The following is a 25,961-nucleotide window of genomic DNA, read 5'->3' on the forward strand; positions in this document are numbered from 1 at the left end:
TTTTTAGAGAACTTTAATTTTGGAAAATTTTCAGAGTAGAGTTTCCGAACTATCTCCCTCTAACATCATCGAACACGACTTAAAATTGCATTTCTGGAACTGCAGTTTCGAGAAACTAGCTGCGGGAAAAGTCCTAACCTCATTTCCTTCCTCTAATATTACCAAAGACGGTTTAAAATCACATTTTTAAGATTCAGTTTTGCAAAATGTTGAAAGCCCCTGAACTCCCCCCTCCCCCCCAACACTCCTATGATAAAATTACGGTTTTAAGAGCCCCAATTTCAAAAATTTAGGAGTGTAGAGTTCCGAACATCAACCTTTCTCATGTGACCAAAGATGGCTCGCAACAAGGGCACCCATATAGGGGGCAAGGGGGGGGCTCAGGTCCCCCCTTTGAAATTAGAACTTCCTTGGTTTTAGTACTTTTTTCTTTGCAAGAATGTAAAAACATTTTTTCTCCAGCCATTAATGAATAAGTTATTAAAAATGTCAAATTTTAATGACTCTAACCTGTTCTGAAATCAGTTTCCACAGGGAAAATATCCAACTAAATCACGGGGGAAATATTAGAGACCCCCTTGCAACTTTGCATATGGGCACCCATGGCTCGCAATTGTGTTTTTAAGACTTCAATTCCAAAGCATTTCCAGTTAAGAGCTCCTTTAAATTTATCAAAAACTGCCTCAAAACACTTTTGGAAGTTCAGTATCAAAAAATTGCCAGTAGAGTCCCTCATGTGATCACCCGTATTGCCCCTCCCTTGCATCCGCCAAAGAGGATAATAATGATGAGATATTGTACTTTAAAATCTGAAACCGGAATTCTTTCCGGAAAAACTAATTATTTTGAGATATACAGAAATGCTAAAAGGGGAATGAATTCAATATCTGTAACAAATACACTGCCCAAGGCTCTTCTTTTAATTTAATACACAAATAGTTAGCGAAACAAGAAGTTCTGTCTAGAACTAAACAAGCCTATTTCCCCACTTCGAGTTTATTCGCCAAAAACTGAATGCCTAAATTAATACTTTAGCGTGAAAATAAAAAGTCATATCAACAATATTTATTTCACAGTTAAAACCATAGCTGCGGAGTTGGAGCCAATCTCATTTTGGGATAAAGGAGTCGGAGTCAAATATCCAAAAATCGGAGTCGGTCATCTGTCCTCCATGTATAAATTTTTTCCAAAGTTACGAAGTCAGAGTCAGAGTTCGATTAATTATCGGGCACAGGAGTCGAGTCGCAGTCAAGTGCCCCTCTGGTGCCGCCATGTGCGCACGACCTTACACATAGGGACAGCTTGGCTCCAACCTCTCCAATAGAGTTTCTTAAATCGGGACAGTTACCAATTCTCAGCATCTGTAGGGGGAGGTGGGGTATGTTGGACCGCGGGGCATGTTGGACCGGTCTCAATTGTTTTAACACTATTAAAATTTTTAATTTAATTTATTTTATTTTATGACTAAAAAATAGCACCTATGGTTCTACAAATCCCGTAACAAAATCACATGGTACAGTTATATTGAACAAATTTTATTCTAAAAAGTGTTATTTCAGTAGCCCTGAGTAATTTTCAGATAACTGTAACTTCATTTTTTTAATGGTTTTCATCAGAAGGGCCTCCTTTGTTTATTATTTTTATGAATGACATCAATGAAAATATTGCTGGAAGCATGGATTGTTTTGCTGATGATGTAAAAGTTATGGGGATCGTAGAAAATGAAGATCAAGTAAAAGAGTTTCAAGAGGATTTAGATCATATTACTAAGTGGGCGGATAGATGGGGTATGGCAGTTAATGTAGGGAAATGTCAAGAGCTACACTTAGGTCATGGAAATAAGCGTACGGGTTATCGTTTACAGGCTTCAGTCACTAGTCAGGCAGAAAATGTTATTGATCTGGATATCATAATAAATCAGCACTTCAAGTTTAGTCAACAGTGCAACATAGCAAGTAACAAAGCCAATGAATAGAATGCTTGGGTTTATCAATAGATCTATTTCAAACAAATCTAAGAAGGTTATTCTGCCTTTATATAGGAGTTTAGTAAGACCTCATTTGGACAATGCTGTTCAGTTTCGGTCACCTTACCTGAAAAAAGATATTTCTGTATTGGAAAGGGTTCAAAGAAGGATAACTAGACTAGTAAGGGGACTTTCAAATTTAGACTATGATACCAGACTTAACATGTATAGCTTGGAGTTAAGAAGAGTCAGAGGGGACATGATTCAGTTGTTTAAATTTATTAAAATGAAAGATTTTAATGGATTAAATTTTTGCACAGAAAGCAGGACGAGGGGTGATTGTTTTAAGCTATTTAAATCTCAGGCTAACCTGGAGATCAGGAAAAGAAGATCGAGCTTGTGTCACTGGAGACATTATATGTGATTGGTTCCAAAGCTCTTTCCAGAAGTAAAGTTATAAAATTCACACAGTTCAGAACTTACTGGAAGAGGAGCTTTTAGGAGTGATAAAGGAGGCTAAAATCAATGAGGATACCAACGTCGATGACGCACAACCAAAAACGTTCACCTTGAAAATTTTGAGCCATTCTTAGACAATGGAAACTATCTTTCTGATTTGTTGGTAAAGGAAGATTCTATCATAGAAATGACGCAAGTGATCATGGATGCTTTAATGCCCTGCAATGAATTACAGAGAAAAATTCTTAATAACTACCAAAAGCGATTATCATATCCAGCTCCTCCTTATAAACAGAACACGAAATTAATTTATGTTTTCTTGATTCATGTTGTGCATAAAAATCGATATAAGTGCACATTCAGCTTATACAATTAGTTATCACTAGAATGAAGTATTTTGTTATCTACGGAACAAAACCCCTATTTTAACACTAGTATTAGGTCTCAATTTAAGCGGCATTTCTGTGTAATGTAACCCTTGCCTAAAACGAGGGTCTACTTTACTAAAATTAATTTAAAATATGCATATTGAAAAATAATATAAATGCTTAAATAATTAACTAGTTATTACAGTACGAGTATTTTTTGCCAACAAAGTTATTTTCAAGCTCACTTCTTACAATTGAAATTTCCTGCATAAACTTCATGAATCTTTCTTTTAAATACAGTGCAAATTAAGTTGCACACTTCAATTCGTTGATATTTTTGCTGCATACTTTGTACTGTCGCAAGCTTCACACAGGAAAATTTCTCAAGTAATTTATTTTTCACCCTTCCAGTGGTCTTTTTAGATTGCTAGCTGTTTCTCCTTTTTGACTATAACGCTGGAAGTAAATTGCAGCCTATGTAGTGTAAAAATTATAGTAACAAATAGCAGTGCGATCCCACTTCAAGGCATACCAAGAGAAGTGAGAAAGCACTTCATCGCACTCAAATAACAAAGAAACTATGTATGGAAATTAAGTAAAGATGTTTCAGACGCTTGCATATGGTCTGTGTAATGTTTCCATCAGGCTTAACTGAATTTTCTTGAGCTACTGAGAAAAAAAAATACATTCATATTCTTTCATGTGAATACATTACATTCAGAAGTGGAACTTTTTTGTCATGGCTTCAATTCTACCATTCTCAATGAAAGCCACAAAACTCGTGCCTTGTAATGACTAACGCAGTTGTTTAGATGTAAAATATGTCAACAAGTAGCAGGGGTGATTGTGACTCCATAAAAAAATACCTGAACTTTTTTTCCCAAGAAGAAAAAGTGTTTTGAAGGGCATTTATATATACACATTACGTGTATGTACATGTCATTTATATGCATAATTATTTGTTGGAGCTAAAACTCGAAGTTTTAATTGGACTTAATACGTCCATGTGCATGAAAGGAATGAAATTCTTTTAATTTTTCTTATTTCTTAAAATTTTCAAAGAATGTTTTATTTCCCTCCACTGTATCTGAATCCTTAACCATTAATTACATTCATTTACTAAAAGTGCATTAAAGATTTCAGAATTGAATAAGTTTGGGGCAAAAAGGGCAGCATGCATTATGATCACTGTGCAATAGAGCTAGACGATATGCGAATTTTAATACCACGATATATCGCTCTCCAAATATCGATATTTTCGATACATATAGGTCGTTAAATTTCAACATTTTATGGGGGGGGGGGACTGCAAAGACTATTACATAAGCATCTGCAACCGAGAAAAGCCATAGACCATCTTGGTGAATAGCTACAGCAAGGATTTTCATGTGTTTGTGTCCGGGGGGGGGGGGGTGATTATGAGGCAGATTATACCACAAAAACTTTTGGAGAAATTAATTTAGAAGAATTTAAGTCTTTTTATTAGTGGGTGGCAATTCTTGAAGGAAAAGGGGGCTTGGTGAAATTGAGGGGTGCCATCGCAGACGGGGGGAATGGGCACCCCTAATTACATCATCTGCATATTAAGATATGCAACAGAGAAACGCTATTAGTCATCTTGAAAAGAAAATATTAAGGGGGAAAATATCAAGTAACCCTCCTTCCTCATCTTGTCTAGCCTTTATTCCGTCTCCCACCCCAGCTGTTCTTCGATAATTACCATAGAGCTTGCAAAACATGACGGTAGCTTATACCAAACGAAACGTCTTCAATTTCGACTTTCGGCGTTTCAATAAACATCAACCAAAATTTTACAAAAGTGAGTTTTTCTGAAAATATAGGAATTCCGGTATTTTCGAAGATGAAGATATCGGAAATCAAGATGAAAATACCGGAAATCCGGTAAAATACCGGAACGCAATCACCCTTGAAGTAGGCTAACATTTTTGTGCAAAGAGTCTTGAATGTGCCAGAGACAAATGAATAAATGATGAATAAAAAACCGATTGAACTTCATCTCAAATAGGCATGTTAAAATTCCGCCATTAAAATGGTATTTTCGCGAATCCCCTTTGTACCTCTCGCAAGCCCCCAGGAGTTCGCGAACCACCGGTTAAGAAATGATGCTATATAGAAACAAAATAAACAAATAATTGATTAAAGAAATACAAAAATATACTTTTACTTAAGATTATCTATTTTTGATTTTAGAACCAAAGATATGTTAACTTAAAACTGTCATTTTTATTATTCTTTTTCTTTGAAATATATGGTATTAGTATAGCAGGATTCTTTTCTTTTTGGAGTTGTTTCATGTAGTGCAATGAAGAAAAAAAGAACTTTTACCCCTTAACAAATGTTGATGTAACTTTGCATAAAAGTAAAAAATGACTTTATCCTTCCAAAACCCAGTTCAATGAAAGTGCTACTTCCAAAGCTCAGGAAGTAACACTTTTATATTCCCAATTATCATTTAAAGCATCTTTAGTTAACTTTAATCTGCATTAATTGTCTCATGAACATTAAAAAATTGATTTTTCTTTTGAGTTTTAAAAAATAATTGTGTACTAATGGTGAATGCTTATTGCTGTTTTTAAGTAAAGATCAATTAAAATCAATATGTGGGTCATCCCAATCTAGTAAAATAATGGCAAAGATTTCAAACAGACTACCAGGTTGGCGAAATTGGGCTGCTATAATAGCAATTGATTGCTTGTTAAGCATTTTTTAAAGTTTATGAGAAAATAAAAACAAAAGTGACAGTGAATATTACCTTAAAATTAATTCTTTAATAAATTTGTATAAAAAAAACTGACTTTATTGACTAAATTCTGTAAATACTGACCAATTTTTAAAATACTGACTTTTGCTGACCAGTTTTGAGGTCAGTAAAACCCTGACCCCGACTGAGGAAAACATAAAATAATTAAATAATTTTCCATGATTTAATTTACTGGTATGGAAATCCTTAAGCTCAGTAACTTCTGATAAAAGCATTCAGTGTTCCATTCTGTTACTTCAGAAAAAGACATTTCAGTATGTGCAGGGACAACGGGACAGAATACGTAAAAACGAGCCTGTCCCGATCAATATGGGAGGGACGTATGGTCATCTTAGACTTGGGGGGCCCAAAGGAATTTCAAACTTTAAAAGATGTGTCATTTAAAAAATTCTTTACGTGGTTCTGAGCATTCATTTTCAATCAGGCATGAATTATCAACCGAAAAAAGTCGTTGAGGGTGTAGAAACATGGATAAACTGAAACGAAACTTGCTTTTTTCTTGTGCTTAGAAGATTTTTGGTGATGTTTTTTCTGCTTGGTTTCCTTCATGACAGAAATCGCCCAAATAGAAAACCTATTTCTTTCAAAATTTTTGCGGCCTTTAAAAGCTTAAATTAAAAACCGAAAATCTCAGGTCTCGATCTCGATGAAAACAACTCCTAGCAGAAGAAGTTGTAGTTGTTAATTTTGTCGTAGTATTATTGCGTCTTATAATTCCTAAAAGAAAACTTATGATTTGAAACAATGCAATAAAAGTACATTAAGTTATTTTTTACAAGGGTCAACATAAACTAACTTTCTTAATTTTTAATTTCAATACCAACAGCGAAGTTAAAGTACATTTAAACTCTTTTGACCGTCTATTTCAAATTCCTCCATTACATGATGTACTCTTTTATTTGTATACAAAACATTAACGCAATCGCTTTGAAAAATGCTTTCTTCTGTTAATTTGAGAGGTGTGAAGTTTAAATTTTCAGTTGGAGAAAGAGTATTATGTTACGAACCTGATCCCACGAAGGCAAAAGTTTTATATGAATCCAAGGTTTGACTTATGAAATAATTTTATTTAGCCTCTTGTGTCAACCCCTTCTCTAACTTCGTTTCTTTATTTTTACTCTAATTTGAACGAAAATTTTCGTAATTGATCATTAGTGATTAATTTTTTTTTCTGTAGTAAATCAACCAATGTATCCGTTTTATGATGACAGTTGTTTCAATTATTACATTCGATTTTTAAACGCACTCAAAACAAGAGTGGCTTTATGTATTAATGATATTTAATTGCTTAGTTATTGCCGATCTTTATGTTTTTCCTTTATTATCTTCAACGATGTGGTGCTTATATTGTCAGTTTAAGAGAAAGTTTACTTGATTCTGCTCAGAACACCAAATTGTTATAATTTAGACCCATTTAAACATGTCAAGTTACTGCAAGTTCATTTTCATGGTTATATTGTCAGATACTATATCTTACTTGAATCGTTTATTTCAGAAACCACCTATGTGCGTTTTTTTCAACTTTCGGGAAACCAAAAAAAACTTTTGCAGCTTAAGTATATAGGTCTAGTCTCCTTCAAACATTTTTTTACCAAATCAAAAATATGCTATTAATCTATTCTTGAATTGTTTTTCCTCTCAGTTTTTGAGTTATAAATATTTGAAAAAATTGCTCTTAGGTGGTTTCTGCAAAAAATGAGTGTACAGTCGACTCCCGCTACAGCGCGATTTGACTTACGCAAAAGGGTCATAATGCGAATTTTTCACGAGTAGCAAATTTTAGCACTGATGCGAATTCCTCGTCGACAACTTGAATTTTTTCGGAAGGAAGTATTGGCTTCGTTATTGGCTTATTACATCCCTTTAGCATCACTGACAGCGAAAATTCTCACACCAAACTAGTCTACGTATTGCGTTTTTAGTGCATCAAATAACCGCTCAACATCTTTCATTATTTTTTTTTTCATTCTAATTATTAAGTTGATGAAAGATAATGACACCTTAGTACGCTGTTTCATCCAAAGTTTGAAGAAGCAAAGAAAAAGAAGTGTCTGCCAAAAAAAAAAAAGAGGTTAAGCTTCTTGATATGCTTGAACACCTAAAAAACGTCAGCGGTAGCATGACAATAATTATGAGTGAATCTTCCATACGACCAATTAATAGTATAAAAAACAATCTAAAAGTTCAGTACTTAGTTTCAGTATTGAAGCTTGCAGAGTAGTGTGTATTTTTATAATACGTGTAAGCAGAGTAAATACGTATTATAAAAATGGAAGCTGCTCTTGTACTGTGCATTAAAGATATCAGGAAGAGTGACTGTTGCCGTAAATGGATAGGTCATAAAAGAAAAGGCAAAGCAATCGTATTTAAAGTTGCATTAAGAAAGAATAACGATCTGATCGTGGAGCAAAAATCATCATCATTTTTATTTTTTAACTCGTGGATATTATTACTGTATCTACTGTACAGTACTATTATAGTGCAGCATTTTATTAATACTACATACAGTGCTGTGCTTTTTTTCCTTTATGTCTTTCCCTCCCATTGATCATTCATTTCGTGCATCTTAAAGCATTTTATAATGAATCAAACGGTTTTTTTAAATTTTTTAAAAACATTAAAAGTTTAGTTCTTTATGTAAGAAACTGTAATGTATAGTTGAGGAATGCTTTAAAGCAGTTTAAGGGTTGTTTAGCAGTGTCTCAAAGAATTTGGTACGTTTCTAAAAATTTGTATTATGTACATTCTTCTACAAACCGAAATTTCGACTTATGCGAGGAGTCTTGGAACGCATCCCTCGCGTAAATTGGGACTCGACTGTATCCAAAGTGATTTTTTTCAATTATTATTGAAATTAAGTCAGACCATTAATTTTTACCTGTTTTTGTACCAAAGGTATGTAATAGATGCGCTTAAGTATGAAAAAGAGTTATTACTATGCCTAAATCAAAGAATGCAAGTATATGCTTAAATCGAAGAATACAAGTAGACTACACGCTACAGTAAGTCTATATCGTCGCCTCAGAGCAACAGTAAGATATCTTACTGTTATTTCTGAGATTAGATATCTTACTGTTGCTCTGAGGTGATGATATATATTTAAAGATCTGGCCTTATTCACTTACTCAGCTTCTGGCAACTCCTTGTCATTTGTTGGCCATTGGATGATAGTGTCATGGAAGGGATGTTTAGCTAAAAATAAAATATAAACGTTTAAAATAATCTTGGTAAAATAAAAATTAACAAACCTTCCCCATAAGAACAAAAGAGCGAGTCACAAAACAGGTGATGACTACCTTCACCAGTGAAATTTACCACAGAACGAACCTATATGATGGTGCTTGGGTTCTTTCTGAAATAAATAGATTATTTTCAAGGTTGCCAAATATTATTTTTGATATGGAACCTAGATTATTTCTGCACTAAAAGATATATTTACTTTTAAGTGCATAGTGTAAACAACATTATTGCACATATAAAAGGGGAAATGTTAGAAAGGCACTGCATTAGACCACCCATGGTTTCTGGATAGTTGAGTTCTCATTAAATTTTGATGTAAGAAACATAAAGTAAAAACCTAAATTGTCGTGAAAATTTTCAATGAAAAAGTTTTTGAAAAAATTTGCATTACATTCAATATTAAAATGTCTCATGTGACACTTAACAAGTGCCTAACTTTACTTTTGTTCAAACTTTTGAACAATGACCCCAGACCAGGGTTGTTCTATTTTGTCCACCCAAAAATATGGAAAAAAAAGAGCCCCAAACAAAAAATCATTTTGTCTATTTTATCCATTTTGTCCACTTATTCAGTAAGTTGAAAGATCTAAGTTGAAAATTCAAAGTTTAAAAACAATAAATAGGTGTTATATAAATTATTCCCATTCAAGTAATATTTTTTCTCAAAATAGCATACATAAATGTGTATACAAACAATTGATATTAAAATATTTTAAAGTAAAAATAAAAAAATAAATTAGTTGAATTTTATGTAAATGTGTATGTAAAACAAATGAATATTAATAAGTTATTCTTATAATTCATGTAATAGCATTTATAAAAACAAATACATCAGTAGTGATTTTTAATAAGTTTATCTGTGATATGGTAGTTTCATAGCCCATATTAAACACATTAATAGAATTACACGTAGAAATAAAAAAAATTTAAAAGATTCGATTCTCAAAATATTAACGTAAAATGAAATCTGTTCCTGTAATACAAATACAAATGTGATGACCAGCAAGAGCAACAGATTTTGGAATCACCTAGGCTGATCCTTAGTGAATTTATTAGTCCCCAATGAAGATCAGTGACCCTTTTAAATTTATCTGCCCCCTTAGTCATTACAGCCTCTTCCAGTAAGCTGTACCAAGTGCCCACAACCCTAATGCGTAGTAATTTTTCCTACTTTGTATGACATTGACATATCCATAAAAACATGCAATTTATATAAATTATGTAATGTTTAGTTATGTAATGACCCTAATACATAGCTAAAAACATACCGTGTACATAAATCTTTTTACAATAAGGTGACATCAATAAAAACTTGAAAATATAGCAATAAAAATGTTTTGAAGTTGAATGAATGATGCAGAATAAGAAAAAAGAATTTTTCAGCAGTGCATATAACTGTATACAGTGAAATTCAATATGATATTCAATGAACATGGGCTGAAAAATGTTTAATGACTGTCAAATGCTTCATCAGTAAGCTGTTTATCCTTAGAATTTAAGCTTTCATAAGCCTTTTACTAATTTTGATGTAGTTTGTAGACCAAGCATTCTCTAAATGTGTTTGGTATCATGAGAAAATTTGAAAAAAAAGCTAATAAGGCTAAGCAATGAAAAAAGTTGACATGCAAAATTAGAAAATACTTTGTACATCAATGTATCTCTTTAAAGATTCCTACCATTTTGCTGGTGATAGATATTGATTGCCGCAGAAAAATAAGAGAAAACGTTGGTTGCTAGAAACAGAGATGTTTTAATAGAAAATGTAACAAGCATCGAAAAAAGATTTTTATCAATGTCATTCTCCCAATTCCTTGCTATTTCTTCTCAGTAAGCCATACACACCTGTATTTCTGATGCAATGTGAGCTGGGGTGATACAGTCATCAAATCTTTTCTGTAAACTTGCGTTGAATTTTAAGTTCTTCAGCTTTCAAAAACATCAAAATTGAAACAGATGTGATATACCCCACCCTTGGCGACTTTTTCCTGTTGGCGCCAAGAAAGCGTCGCCAAGAAAACGATGTATGACGACATATGTCATACATCGTTCTTCGTGATGCTTTTTTAGCGCCAACAGGAAAAAATCAGATAAAAAAACATGATCAAAGCACTTCAGAACACAATATATATAAAAACAACATAAAAGCACAACAAAAAACATCACGAATATAAGCTTCAAAAATGTACAGGGCCGGGGTTTTTTGTAAACATATTAAAATACAATGAAATAAATTATTGTATTAATTACAAGTCGAAGTTAATGCATTAATTTTTTTTTCATCATTTCTCCGGGATACGAGCCCTCGGTCTCATAGTACCATATATACTCGCGTATAGGTCGATTTCGCGTATAAGTCGACCCCCCCTTTTTCAGGGAAAAAAATCCAGAAAAAATCTAAAACCCGCGTATAAGTCGACCCCCATACTTTCCAAAAACATTGCGAATTATTTTCAAAGAAATTTCAAAATAATGAACACATTTATTTACAAATAAAATAGGAATTAGATAGGAAAACATTTCTAAAAGCCTTCAAACTCGGATTCTGAGTCGGACGCAAAAAAAAGTTCATTAAAGTCCGCTTCCGTCATCACCGCATCATCGTATACATCGGCGACTGCAGATTCGTCAATGATATCAGAGGATGCGTTCGACGAACCTCACCGGTCAACCGGTAAGTAACCAGTTACTAACCGCGGCGTTCTATGATCATCCGGTTACCGCAGCGGTTGCCATTCTAAGCAGTTGATTGGTTGATTTGAGCACGTGATCATTAGCTGTCACGTGATTAACTAACCGGTCGCTCCCGGCCGTGCTCGTCGAACGCACTCTCTGTCTGAATGGCATGACTGTTGACAATAAATATTTTCATACGTTTCACGATATTTGTTAATTGCTGATTTGATCCTTAATAAAGAGGAATAAAATTATCTTTATTTATGTGTATTATTTAGGTTTTTTTAGTTATTATTTTTGAATAAGTTTACTTTTTCACACGATCAACTTATCAGCAACTACCTGTAACCGCACATCGGCATTTCTCGTAGCTTCCCAGCTTTCGTTGGTCGGAAAAAATTTTTTGGAAAATTTGACCCGCGTATAAGTCGACCCCCCTTCCTTTGATCTCATTTTTTGGACAAAATTTCTCGACTTATACGCGAGTATATACGGTACTTTCGTAATGAGACCTCGGCTCGCCGGCCCTGCCTCGGTCTCATTACGAAAGTACTATGAGACCTCTGGCTCGCCAGGACCTCGCTCCGCTCGGTCCGTTACCCCTCCGACTGTTAATATACATTATAGTCGGAGTATGGTCACAGTTATGTATATTTTCATGGAGACACCCAAGGGTGGCTCCTTCCGTTCAGTGTACAATAATGACACAGTTTTAAGTGTGAAATATGCACCATTATTGTGCAGATTTATTAATAAAATTCAGCATTTTTAAGAGTACAACCGAAAGAACTTTCAATTGTTAACATAAAATTCAGTACCTAAAGGAGGCACGTTAATAGAATGTCTAAATAATTCGTGGCATCGATAAGAATTAACTTTTAGAACAAAATAACCGTACTATTTCTGTAAAATTAATTTACATACAGTAAAAATAAAGTTAAAAACTACAAGAACCCCTCAAGGAATTGTAAAAACAAAGAATTTTGGAAGTGAGAGGTTTTTTTTGAATTCTAAAATAAAGAACTTACCTTTTTATATGGTATAAATATTCACACTCAGTCTAAAACAATATATCATATGACAATGGCACGTTACAGATACACACCACGTTGGAGTTAACTTTTAATTAACCTTCAAGTTTGAAGAAACTGGCATTTTCTAATGTTTTTACTTCAAAACACAACTACTGAATTTAAACTAACACAAAATAAGCATTCCTGTAAGGTATATTGCACGAAACAACACCACGTATCTCTCCTGCGTGAAACCCAAACAACCCAAGTATACAAGTTTGAACAGATCTGTAAGAGTGCCTTCGGGTTGCTAAACACAGGTTAGTTTGGCCAGGGATGCCATGCATAAAAAATTATCGCCTCATTGGCGAGAAAAATATTTTAATTTTGTGCAAAAAAATCGAATGTCGCCAAATGGGGGGGTATATCACATCTGTACCTCAAAATTCATTAGTTACAAATGTGATAGTTGAAAAATTTCTTTGAAGCATGACTAATGAAATACTCATGGGTTTCAAAAGAATAATCAAATGTTTCACTTTTTTTGTGTAACTGAATATTATTAATTGTATTCTTTGCCCAATATTTTAATGTTCTTTATGTTTATCTATTTCGTCTTCATATTTGTAGATAATGTTCAAGACAATATCTTGGTTTTGTATGTATTTCTCCAAGCATTTAATGAGATAGTTCCATTGAGTATAATTTCTATTAATATAATATAGTATGATAATGTAATCATGCTCAATAACTTATTCTCTTGGTTTAACTTTATTACTTTTTAGTAAAATATAATCTAAAATTAGTTGCACTCTGAAGTATACAATCATCTATTATAACTTAATGATTTATCAACAATAGATAATGTATTAAAATTATATATTGATTTTATTATATCATAACAATAAATATATCTATCAAACGTATGGAAAATGAGTTGATTTTCATTTTGTCCAATTTGTTCCGGTGTCCCGGACTTTTTGCAAAAAAGTGGACAAAATAACAACCCTGCCCCAGACAGATATTTGGCATGCATGTCTTTAATAATCGTGTTATCTATTGTTTATATATATATATATATATATATATATATATATATATATATATATATATATATATATATATATATATATATATATATATATTGAGTTAGATAAACTTTTGCTGCATTGTATTGTAAGTCAGATTTTTTATTTTATTTTATTTCTTTCTTTATTTATTTTTATTTATTTATTTTATTTTTTTTTGCTTCACAGGTTTTAGATTTGGTTCTTAGTCGAGATCAGCGTGGGCGTAAAGTACCTGAATATCTTATACATTTTTTTGGATGGAATAGCAGGTAAATAATAGCTTACATAATTTTTAAAAATTGTATTCTACTACTTCTGGTTGTAACATGTTTTTTCTTCCTTTCTATTTCCTGTTTTTATTGTTAGCTTGAATTGTATAAGGTTTAGAAAAATCAAATGCTAAAAAAAAGCTATTTGACTCACTTTTATTGCATGGTTTTACTTCCTTGCACCCAAAACAGTTCCTTGTAACTCCAATATTCTTACTCGTAACTTTCATTGCATATGTTTTTCCAATCAACTTAAGTTTTAATTTTTACTTCCTTTTACAAAAAAGGAAGTATTGTATTCGCGAAAAAATTTCCATTTTTCTCACCCCCGAATGAATGTTGAGTTTTTTTTCTCGACCCGATCACACTTAGATATATGCCTAGGAACGTACAGACACCCGAAATATCCATTTTGACGACCCCCGAGTTAATTACAACAAATTTTCTCATGACATCCGTATATATGTATTTATGAGCGTATGTATGTGTGTATGTATCTCACATAACTCAAAAACTTTGTCTTAGAAAGTTGAAATTTGGTACTAGTGGAGTCTAGTTGTGCACCTTTCCTTTTGATTGCATTCAAATTCTCCTAAGGGGGTCTTTTGCCCCCCTTTTGGGGGAAATCATTGTTAATTTCGATGTAAACTCAAGTTGAGTTATAATTTGTCGGACACTTGGCGATATATCGCCAGTCTTTTGGTCGCCCCATGCAGAGATCGCAGATCGTGTTCGGACAAATTGCTCCGATGTAAGCAACATTGAATCAGTAGTGAGTCATTCGGGCGATTCACTCATCTGAACTAGATTGGGTTTTGGTTAGTCCTGCATGTGATAACCGCAATGTTTTTCTAAAGTTTTCGTGAGTGGAAACAGTGCTTGTTATTTTGCATAAGCATAGGCGGATTTAGGACTGAGTTCCTGGGGGGGCAGGATTTTTTAAGCAACATTTTAAATTGTCCCCCCCCCCCATGTTTTTTGGTCTGTTTTCCTGCGATGCATAAGGCCAGGCTTTTACTCTTTTTTGTTGTCGTGTGTCAATTTCATTAATGTGTGTTTTCATGCTGTTCTTTTTGAATTGACCTTAAGAGAGGTGACTGGTATCAAGAGAGTGACGTAGGGCTCCCTTTTAAGTGAGATAAAGAATGTCTCCAACTTTAGGGGGTCCGGGGGTTTCTCCCCCGGAGGAAATTTTGTAAAATGGATATAAAATTCTTCATTTTGAAGCCTTATAAGGGTTAATTGGAGAAACAAAAATCTCAGAAAAAAAGACAATTTTTTTTTAAGTTTTATGATTTAAATGTGCTTTGTGATGTAAGTTAATACTTTAAATGAAATGCTGTACAGGTTTAGAAAATATGTAACATGAGAGTAACATACTACTTATTAGAACAATTCATAATTTATACACTTGATAAGAAATAAAATCGAAGCACACTTTGCTTAGGAGTTTCAAAGACTCGTCTAATTATTTTCAAGATTTGGTTGGTTAGATTGGGTGTTTTGGCACAAGAGCCCTAGTAGGTTATACTGCGCCAATTCTTTTCAAGGATTTTAGAACATTTAATAATTTAAGGCACCTCATTTGCACTTTCCAGTCTCTGAAATTAAGTACTAGATTATACAGTTGTACAGTATTATTCAAACTTTGCAAAAAAAAAAAAAAAAAAAAAACAGCTATTTTAAGTTTAAAAGAAAAAGTAAACTGTAGAATTCTCTCATTACAACAACCTTTTTTTTTAATTATAAGCAGTGCAGAAAACGAAAAGGAATAGAGGTAGTGTATCATTTTTTCCGGTCTAAACGGATTAACAATATGCAGTAGAAACAAGATAAAAGCAATCAATACAAAAGAAATTCCAAAATACTGCATTCGGGATTAAATAAATAGCAAGATATGAAACATGTGAGTCACGAAAATTTATTTCAAGTAATATGTTACAAGCGTAAGAACCATGATTTTTACACTTTTGATGCACGATGTAGCAAGGAGCTAAGTTTGACATATTTTGGCATTTCTCCCCCTACCATTTGTTAGAAATTTAAAATCTAAGGTTTGTAGCCACACTTTTCCAAATATTCAAGGTTTTCTAGCACTTGAAGATGAAATTAGTTTTTTTGAGCACTTTCCATTTTTAAGGAACAAATCATGCACATTTTTGCGAGTTATGGACCTACTTCAAAGCAGTGGCCCTAAGCTATAGCTTGTTTATCTTATAGGCAAATCCGGCCCTATTACCTACAGATTTTTGTAATTTTTACGAAAGTTCGTCAGTTTTTACGGTTAAAGGGTTTTTATAATTTTACCAATCTGAATGTGTGAATCCAGAAGGTTCTTCAAAATCTTTCGTCTTTAACATCACAAAATATCTAATTTTCGAAATCACGCAAATTGAAAATAAACATTCTGAAAAGAAAGAAAACAAATCATAACGAGCAGATCGTTCTGTTAGCGCAAATAGGGGAGGGGGGCTTCCTTTGTTTTAGGTTCTAATTTAAAAATAATCGTCAATTATTATAAGTGTTGCAGCTGAGTGCATAGCTCGTTTAGCCTATATTTTCATTTGTATACTTGCCCAAATGGTTTTCAGTCCAAAATAGTGAATTTAGGCATATTTTCAGCACCCCAGTGACAGCTGTACTATTTGTATTTAAAGTTCTTTTTTTTTTCTTTTCTCCCATCAGAAAAGGACATTCACTATCCTCTTCATTTTCATTGAACTATTCAAAAAAAGAAAAATAATAATGATTTTTTTGTTTTAAGATTTTGGAAGATGTGTTGATACTATTTAAAGTCCTCCCAAAATCAGGGGGCATTGCCCTCTATGTCCCCCTTCTATAAATTCACCCATGGCATGCCCATGGAAAAAAAATAATGATTAAAAAAAAATTTTGGAAGATGTGTTGTTACGACATAAAGTCCTCCCAAAACTGGAGGGGCATTGCCCCCCTCTGCCCCCCCATAAATCCGCCCATGTGCATAAGTGATTAAAATTTTGACTGTTGGTCAATCCACCATGTGGTTTCACGGTATTTAATGCTGCAGGTTTGATAGCTCTCTCTCTTTATAATATCTCTCGGAAATATGTTGTAAAGTTCCAAAAACATAGTTTAAGATTTTTTTAGCCTGTGTGTTTTTAGTCTTTCCGCGTACGTTTTTTGAAACTAGATTCTCAAAAACGAATTTGTAGGATAACTTTGGTAACATTATGAGGTAAAAAAAAAATGGGACTCAAGGAATTTTCCCCAGTGATTTTTTCAAAATTGAAGTTTCAAAAATTCAAAATTTTTGACAATCTTCGTTAATATGGAAAAGAGGGGGTTTAAGGACTCTCCTCTGGAAATTTTTGGAATTCAAGTTGTAAAAACACAGTTGTAGGCGATTTTTTGTTATGTGTTTGGAGGAAAGGGGGGGGGGGGTTGATAATATTCTTACAGAAATCTTGTAAAATTTACATGCCTTTGGAGGGGCAATCCCCCTCCCTGTGGATCTGCCACTGTGTACGTTTTACTGTAAAAGGACTTGCTGAGCAATTACTTTTCTTAACTATATTAATGATGGTGTATCAGAAAAACTGCAATTTTTTATTTGGGTCTATAATAAATTGAACTGTAATTTTGGAGAAAAAGCAATATTGCAAAAGTGAAAACCTGTTTCACACACTGAAAAAGGAATCTTGTTGAAGTTGATTGTATAATCAGTGTAGTTAAGTTTATAGCAACACAGTCTAAAAATGCAAAATTAATTTATGAAAATAAAATAAACTGATTTTAATTAATGATTTTGTTAAAAAAATCCCTTGATTAAAAATCATGATTTAAATCAAGCTGATTTAAACCAACAAACCCTGCTTGAAAAATGCTTGTTTCATGAATTTTGATGTGAAAAATGCTGTGCAGAATAACATTTGGCAACCCTGCTATGAACTTGTTTTACGGGGTCTATGTGTGCATAAAGCGCACCAGTTTTTTGGGTCTTATTCAATTCTATCTCTGGATTTTAAAAGATGTTATTTGAATTAAGAACTTTTATTTTAAATTAGGTTTTATTTCATCAGATTTTTATCATTCTGGTTGCTCTGATTGATGATTGATATGAAACGATTGATATTAATAAGCATCTAAAATTACCAATCGCAGAGATGTGTTTCTGAAATAAATTGATTTTTACATAATTTGATAAATGTTTTCACAAGATAATAATGTCTTGGAAAAGTAATAAATTAAAACAATTCTCTGACACAGTGCAAAATAATTTTTCTTTATATTCCAGTTGGGACCGTTGTGTAAAAGAAGAATTCATTTTACCTTACACAGAAGAAAACAGAGAACTGCAAACAAAACTTGCTGAAGATGCAGCATTGTCTATGTAAATTTCTGCTTTTATTTTTTCTTTAATAAGTTTTTAAATGTTTTGAAATGTTTCTTCATTCAGTTCCAAGAACTAGATTTTTTTTTTTTTTCTTTTTTTTTCTTAACTTCGTTTTTAATCAACTTCAAAATTTGTGTAAAATGTTGAAAAAACTTACTTTCTCAGTAGCTATTTAAAATTACTGATACTCAGAAATTTTGAATTTTAAAGTTAAATTTTTTCTAAACAGCATCATGTTGTCAATAGAATTTCAGAACCTAAAATTTTAACCTATTTGAATTTTCTATGAAACTTTTGTGTGGTTGGAAATATATTTACTGGCCTATGTATATGCATTGCATATACATATATATCTTTATTAGGGTGTCCCAAAAAAAAAAAAAAAACTTTCAAAAGTTGAAAGTCTCACCCTCTAAAAAGATTCTTACCGTGGACCTTAAATCACTGGTAAAATTTTATAACTGTACGAAAATATTTAAAGGTCCACCAAGAGCATTGAATTTTGTCAAAATGACCCAAATTTAGCAAAATTTAACTAAAGCAAGGGTTTACGTCCATTCGCGCCGCATTCATTATTTTAAAATGTAACCATTTATACATTACTAATATCATAGTTGCAAGCAATTTTTTTTAAGAAAATGCACCAACTAATTTATCTGTTACCATATCACTGTAAACTAGTAGAGCTATTTTTTCGTCTTTGGATTCTATGCTGGTGATAACAAAAAAGGATACATAATTCTGATTCAAATTTCTGAATAACATCTATCAGTACTAGGAAAAATGATTATGTAGGGCTCATTTAATCTGGAAATTAGGAAAAAATTTCATTTTAGTAGGGTTGTGGACACTTGGAACAGTTTTTCAGAAAAGCTGTAATGAGTAAAAGGGTAAATAGCTTTATGAGGACCTTTGATCTTCATTGGGGGCTAATAAAGTGACTAGGACCAGCCTAGCTGGGCCCAGAGCCTGTTGCTTGTCATCACATTTGTATTTGCATTTGAATATCCCATTAAAAAAATTCCATTTTTAAGGAATAAATTACTCTGCCCATCAAACTTGCTGTATGAAGAGCTCCTGGTTTTTAAATGGATGTTTTAACATTTATTCCAACTATCACGACAAAGATTCAAAAGTTATCTACAATCATTTCAAAAGAATGTTTCTGATGAAAGAGCTGGCACATGAACTGATGTGGATGAGGATGAGTGTCAATCACTTAGCAAGTTCTTCTGATTGTTCTGTTGCTCTTTCTTCACCGATGGTTAATCATTTATCTAAAGCACCAATACATAATTCTCTTGAATCTAGCAGCAGTTTGAGGAACTGCCTATCCTCATAATTTTTTACGAGTTGTTTTAAGTTGGCATGGTTTATGTTGATCCAGGCTTTTGATTCACCTGATCTCTTGGATTATTTCTGTTTCAATGCTTCATTAAGTTTGCTTGCTTTTTCTAAAACTCCTTGACCTCCCTTGATACATATTGTTTTTGCCTTCTTGGCAGTCTGGATTTCTCAAAATGGCAAAATTTGATCATATACAGTCAAACCTCCATATATCGAACCTACATATCAAAATTTTCTATATATTGAAATCCTAGCAAATTTATGTGTTCATTACATAGAAAAAGTGTTTCTATATATTGAAAAAATCTCTATGTATCGAAATTTTTCGAGACATTCATAGTTTTTTTTTCGACTTTAGACTGTTTGTCTCATGAAAAATCAAGGTTAGAGGAGAAAATTATGTTCACTAAAAGTTGCTACAAAACTCATAAAGAATCTGGGATTGAGGGGTGTGTAGAAAGGTCGTTGTTTTGTTCTGGAGTTCTTAAATTCCCTCAAATTTATTTTAAATCTTAGTTGTAACCAGTAACATTATAAAATCAGTTTCAAGTTATCCCTTTTGTCTGTTGATTATCATTCCTAGTCTTTTTAGCTGCAGTAAAAATCATTCAAGTTAAGTAGATTGATTTTTTACTTTTCTCTTGATTACATTCTCAAAACGAAAAACCCCTTAATGTTGCGGATCAAGTTGAATTGCTGAAGAATGAAGATGTACAAAGACGCAAAAATGTAATTTCTGTTATTTTTTTAATGATTAACTTTTATTTAATTCGATGCGCATATAAATTAGAAATTGGGTTTCATATACAAAAATTAACTTTAATTTTAATGTTTTATGAGATTTTTAGGATAAAATAAGGTTGTTTCTATATATTGAATTTTTTCCCAGCAATTTGCTGCTTTGATATACGGAGGTCCGACTGTACTTGATCTTTGATTGTGCCCTTCTTGGTAAGATGAAAATAAATGAGTTTTTGCATTACATCTCTTCCTGATGGTAGAGGTGCACCTGCATTTTTCAAATACAAATGTGAGAACCAGCAACAGGTTCTGGACCCCATTAGGCTGGTCCTAGTCAACTAATCAGTCCCCAATGAAGATCAATGGTCCTTTTAAAGCTATCTACCCCCTTACTCATTACAGCTTTTCTACTGAACTGTTCCAAGTGTCCACAACCCTACTACAATGAAATGTTTTTCTTAATTTCCAGATTAAATGAGCCATACATAATCATTTTTCCTAGTACTGATAGATATTATTCAGAAATTTGAATCAGAATCATGTATCCCTTTTTGTTATCACCAGCATAGAATCCAAAGAGGAAAAAAATACTAGGGGGGACCCGAAAATAACCGGATTTTTGTTCTAAAATATTTATGTATTAGTTTATTCACAAAATTTCTTTTGTCCTTTAAAGTGTTCACCCTTAGATGCAATACACTTGTTAATTCTTTTTTTCCACTGTTAGAAGCTCCCGTGGAACTCTCCAACTTTGACCATGTCCAGTGCCCGTTGCAAAGTAGTTTTTACAGCCTCTACATCATCAAAACGCTTCACTTTCAGATTTTTTTTCATCCTTGGGAACAGAAAAAGATTACAGGGGGCTAGGAACTCTTCTTCTCGGGTTTTCTTTAGCGCATCCGCTCGTAGTTGAATGAGTTGCTTTTTCTTCAATGTTAGCTTGAAGAAGATTATTGAACAGCAGCATGCTATTTTTAGTTGATTCAAATTCTTTAAACCTTATGCCAAATTCCTCATTGATTTCTTAAACATTTACCGAAATCAGGAAAAAGATCCATTAATGAACAGCATTAGAAAACAATATGGATTTTCTCAAAATATTTTACTTTAATATGAACATCAAATTTAATTATATGATCTTTTTTCCCTAAAAGGCTTTGTGGGCTGCAAGCAGCCTGAGGCCCCACTTTAGATTAATGAATTTCCTTTTTTAATCTTATTTTCTATTTCAGGAAAGGAAAACGCAAAAGCAAGTTGCCTCCTTTAATAAAAGAAACCTTAGCAAAGAAAATATGCTCTGAAAATGAGAGTCAGGATTCAAAGCCACAAGAAAGTTCCCACTCCACTTCAGAATCGGAGTCATCTGATGTTAGTTAATTAGTTTGTCATTTTCAAATTGGTTGTTTTATGATAGTGTTTTTTCCATTTTCAATGTTCTTCTGTTTATTTATTACCTGTAAATTACATTTATTTTTAATCTTATAAATCTTTTAAGACACTCGTGGAGGTTTTTATGTATTAAATTCATTTTAGCTCTGATTTTAAATTTGAAAAGGTTTATAGTTGTAGTTAGTTTTAATACTTGCTACTTTATTTCATTCTTCTGTATTTACTTTTTTGATGTTTAAGGGAATATATGACAAAGTGAACTTGTATAATATTTTATTCAGTTTGCAGCACTACCTATCTGACTATATTTCAACTATATTGTTAAAAGTCTGAAAATTTATTACCTCTGATGATCAAGATGTATGATAGTGCAAACAGGGTTGGTAAGTTTTTGATATGTGAGTTTTTGACAGCGTAACTGTTGCGACAAAAACGTCACACACAAATTTTTAACAAATTTTTTTTAATGGGTATTTTTTTCTTTAAAATTTAACTTCTTAATGAATTTACTTTGTCTTTTATTCTTGAAGGGTACTTTGTAATGCTTGAGGGATGGGCCATCGCTTTGGGGGGAGGATTACCCTGTAGTTTGCATTCTAAAATCAACAGTTGCAGTGAAGTTCGCAGGCAAATTTCACTTATTTTTAACTTTTCAAAAAAAGTAAAAATGCCACACAAGCACAATGATAAGATATAGAAATGTCAGATGGCTCATCCAAAAATGATTTAACTCGGAAAACAATTTAGTTGTAACTGCAGTTATTTAACTGTTAGAGTGCTGGAATGATATCAAAAACTAAATCCCTGTGAAACCCCCCAAAAAGTCCTAATTCACTGAAGTTTCCTTTGTCCTTCTTAATTAATTTGCTCCAATTTTTCCACAATCTTTTGCCATCACCTTAAGGGGGGATAAACCGAAGTTGCCTCTAGTGAGACAAGAAATGCTGCAATTCTTCCCCCCTCTACGTCGGTGGGGGGTTCTGGTTTGCAAAAACCAAGCTGTCTCTCTTTTACACAGATGGTTATGTGAATTATGCTAAATATGCGCACATATACTTGCAAAACTTTTGAGTACATTATGCAATGAAAAAATTTGATAAATGTGTTACATCAAGTTACCCAACAATCCAACGCAGTGACAAGTTTTGATGAGAGCAATGAACAAAAAAACAGAATTTCACTTATAAGAGATTGGATTTCATATGGTAATTAATAATCTGTCAGATCTGTTTAACAGTCATTTTACAGTCCCGAAATCCTGGTCGCAAAGAACAAACGTATGTCCTCTCAGAGGAAAGTCATCAGCAATCTTGTAAAATTTCTTCAGTGCATTATTTCTAGAAAAAGTCTCCTGCAGTCTTATTTTGACCAGTGTATATCTCGCTGAAAGCGTACAGTTTTTTCACCGTTCTTAGAGTGATGTTAATAAAATCCCTGAGAAATTAGTGAATTTCATTTCAATACTTTTCTGCCTTGTCTCTACCCAGGTCGTGATTTCGAATCCCCCCCCCCTCCTACAACCCTCCTAACTGACAAACCTACCATTACCGTATTAATGTTTGCTAGATCAAAGGAGTTATTTGTTTTTATTTCATTACGCTAAAAAATCTTAATTCTTCTATGATCTTACCATATAATCACATTGCATATTACTATTCCTCCATTCATGTTTAGTGCAAAGTCTGGGATTTGTGCCCTTTCTGAACTAAACGAAAATGTGACCCCTAAGTAGATACTTTGTTGTTCAGGGATTGACTTCCCTGCTACACTAATCGATTTCTCTACATACAAATATCATAAAACCACAGCTAACTTAATTTTGAAACAAATGTGACTTATGTCCTTTCTGAAATAATTTATTAAAATATGGGTTAGCTATTGTCATTTTTGATGGGTATGAGAAGGAGAAAGCACCAATGAAATATCATCTGCATCCTATTTCAACAGCTAAGCTTTCTGCTAAAAGCTAGTTTGAAATGTGTAAGTAAAGCATTTTCTTAAGCAAAACAATGTCACATTATTTTTATCTTGAATAAAATTTCTAATTCTTAACATTAATTGAAAAAAATATTTCATAAACATAAAACAGCTTTGTAAGCTCTTTTTTTATTGTTACATTTGTAATCACTATATTTTAGTTGCATTTTTCTTCCTTTTTTAGAACATTATTTTCCTTTTTTTACCTTTTTTTTTTTTTTTTTTTGAAATTTCTGCTCCTTTTTTTCCTACTATTTTTTTTTTTTTTTTTCCAAAAATTGTCTGCAGAGCCTGCATGTAGTATATTAGAGCAAAAATAACTCATATTCAGGATTTGGATTGTTTTTCTTGCTAGACAAGATTTTGCTTAAAAGAAAGAAATCTTTTTTTTTTTTTTAGCAATCAGGATTGCTTATTGTTTTTGCTAGACCGTAGTTAATGTTTTTTTGATTTAACTTTTCTATGCTTATATTGCTGTGCTAAGCGTAGATGTGGTATCTGCAGTAGAGCTCTAAATGAAAAAGTGATGATTAAAGTTTTCCAATTTCTTTCTTTGATTTGTGATTTAATTAATTTTCTCTTCAAAACCTTTTCATAGGCTAGGTTAATTTCATCATAAGTGACTATTACTATTCACTTTTAGGGGCGTCTGCACAGATACGACAAAAATAGCTTAGTAAAATGAGCTTATGTATCATTAAATAACACTGAAAACATTTTCATTATTTGGATTTTTGCTGTCGCTTTATTTTGTTATACAAATCTAACAAAATCTGCCTTCTGAAAAATACCAGTTTCAAAATTTCGGACATTTAAAACTGTATAAACCATAATAATTTTCTGTTCTTTATATTCAAAGAATGTGTTGATGCTATCATTTATAATGTTTTACTTCTAAATTCATTTTTACCGAGCTAGAAGATAATTTTGACAGCAGACAATACTTAAACAAAAATATAATTGGCAGTAGAAATGTTTTTTTTTTTTTTTTTTGCGTAAAAGAATTAGATATAAATATTTTACATGGATTTGATTTTTAAGAATTTTCATTTTAAATCAAAATTTAAATAGAAAAAGCTTAGGATTTACTTGAACATTTATGCAAACTTGTATTGGTTTTTATTATTAACCTATATCAACTATTCAAAGTTAAACTAATTTAAGTACTCTGTTACAATAAACTCCTACATTATTAAATATGTTGCTTTACTAAGGTATAAATGTTGTATCTACATATTTACTGAGGGAAAAAAGGGTAACTGCTCAGATACAACTTTAAAGATTTGTCACTTACGTTCAAATTGCTTTAGCAAAATATGCAGATACCACTTTTTTGCTGTAGCTTTTTTTAATATTTTGTGTTCTCAAATCGCCAAAAAGCTTGAGATTGTGGTAAACTAAATTACTAATGACCACCAGGTGACAATAACTCAATTTTGACAAAATGTGCAGATACCACAGCACGGCAGAATAGTGAAAAGTCTTCTGGTCCACGGGTCTCCGCAAGCATATACTTCCTCCTGGATATGTTATCCTAAATAACCTTTATACCCAACCCACTCGACTTTACAGAGACTTTGTATTATACTATTTAGGGACTTCAATCTTCTTAGACAAAAAGGGCGTTTAGAACACGACATCCTGCCTCTGCCATTAATTTGAATTTTGAGTTCTCAAATTAAAATTTTGTTTTTTGCAATTATGATTGTGATACAGAAGCCATTTTGAAGAAACAAGAAACCCAACAAGTAGGATCCTATCGCTATTTGATTGCCAAACACAATTTGAGTTCAAGTTGTCAAAATTCAGATGATTGCCAGGGGTGGACGTTTTTTGTTTTACTTTATGCTTTTTATTTTGGTTCCAAAATGTTAAATGCATACAAATAATTTACAGTTAAGTATGCAATTAAAAAAATTGCTTCATTATTTTGTAGGAAGAAGCTGAGAGAGAAATCGTCTTTCATATTCCTGATGTTTTGAAAACCCAAATAGAAGAAGATCAGTATTTGATAAACAAGCAAGATAAGGTTTGTTTAATTTGTTATGTACAGTTGGTGTTGCTGGTTAATGCTATTTGCTTAATGTTACCAGAATCAAAGTCCCGGACCACTTGTATATCAGGGTTTCCAATCCCGATCTTGAATCGCGCGGGATCCCGTATTGTATTCAGCGGGATTAATGCTGTGGGATCAAGTTCAAAATCCCGTGGGATTGCTAATCCGGCAAAGATTTTCTTTGCAAATGTTTTTCTAGCATTTGCCCCCCCCCCCCCCCCCCCCCCCATAAAACAAGT

At 32.7% G+C, this 25,961-nt stretch overlaps 2 protein-coding genes across 2 annotated transcripts in view; one reads left to right on the forward strand and one right to left on the reverse strand.

Annotated features, from left to right (window-relative positions):
• Positions 1-6,215, reverse strand: part of LOC129234535 (CWF19-like protein 2) — a 62,313-nt gene extending 56,098 nt beyond the window's left edge. Inside the window, exon 1 of the mRNA XM_054868550.1 lies at positions 6,068-6,215. Within this exon, the coding sequence (XP_054724525.1) occupies positions 6,068-6,124 (57 nt within the window). The 5' untranslated portion in view covers positions 6,125-6,215. The remainder of the gene's footprint in view (positions 1-6,067) is intronic.
• A 294-nt stretch (positions 6,216-6,509) lies between these two features.
• Positions 6,510-25,961, forward strand: part of LOC129234342 (male-specific lethal 3 homolog) — a 48,727-nt gene continuing 29,275 nt past the window's right edge. The window contains exons 1-5 of the mRNA XM_054868335.1: positions 6,510-6,620; positions 13,758-13,840; positions 18,114-18,209; positions 21,533-21,668; positions 25,603-25,695. Of these exons, the coding sequence (XP_054724310.1) occupies positions 6,510-6,620; positions 13,758-13,840; positions 18,114-18,209; positions 21,533-21,668; positions 25,603-25,695 (519 nt within the window). The remainder of the gene's footprint in view (positions 6,621-13,757; positions 13,841-18,113; positions 18,210-21,532; positions 21,669-25,602; positions 25,696-25,961) is intronic.

Source organism: Uloborus diversus, chromosome 1 (genome assembly GCF_026930045.1).
Source record: "Uloborus diversus isolate 005 chromosome 1, Udiv.v.3.1, whole genome shotgun sequence".
NCBI classification, from domain to species: domain Eukaryota; kingdom Metazoa; phylum Arthropoda; class Arachnida; order Araneae; family Uloboridae; genus Uloborus; species Uloborus diversus.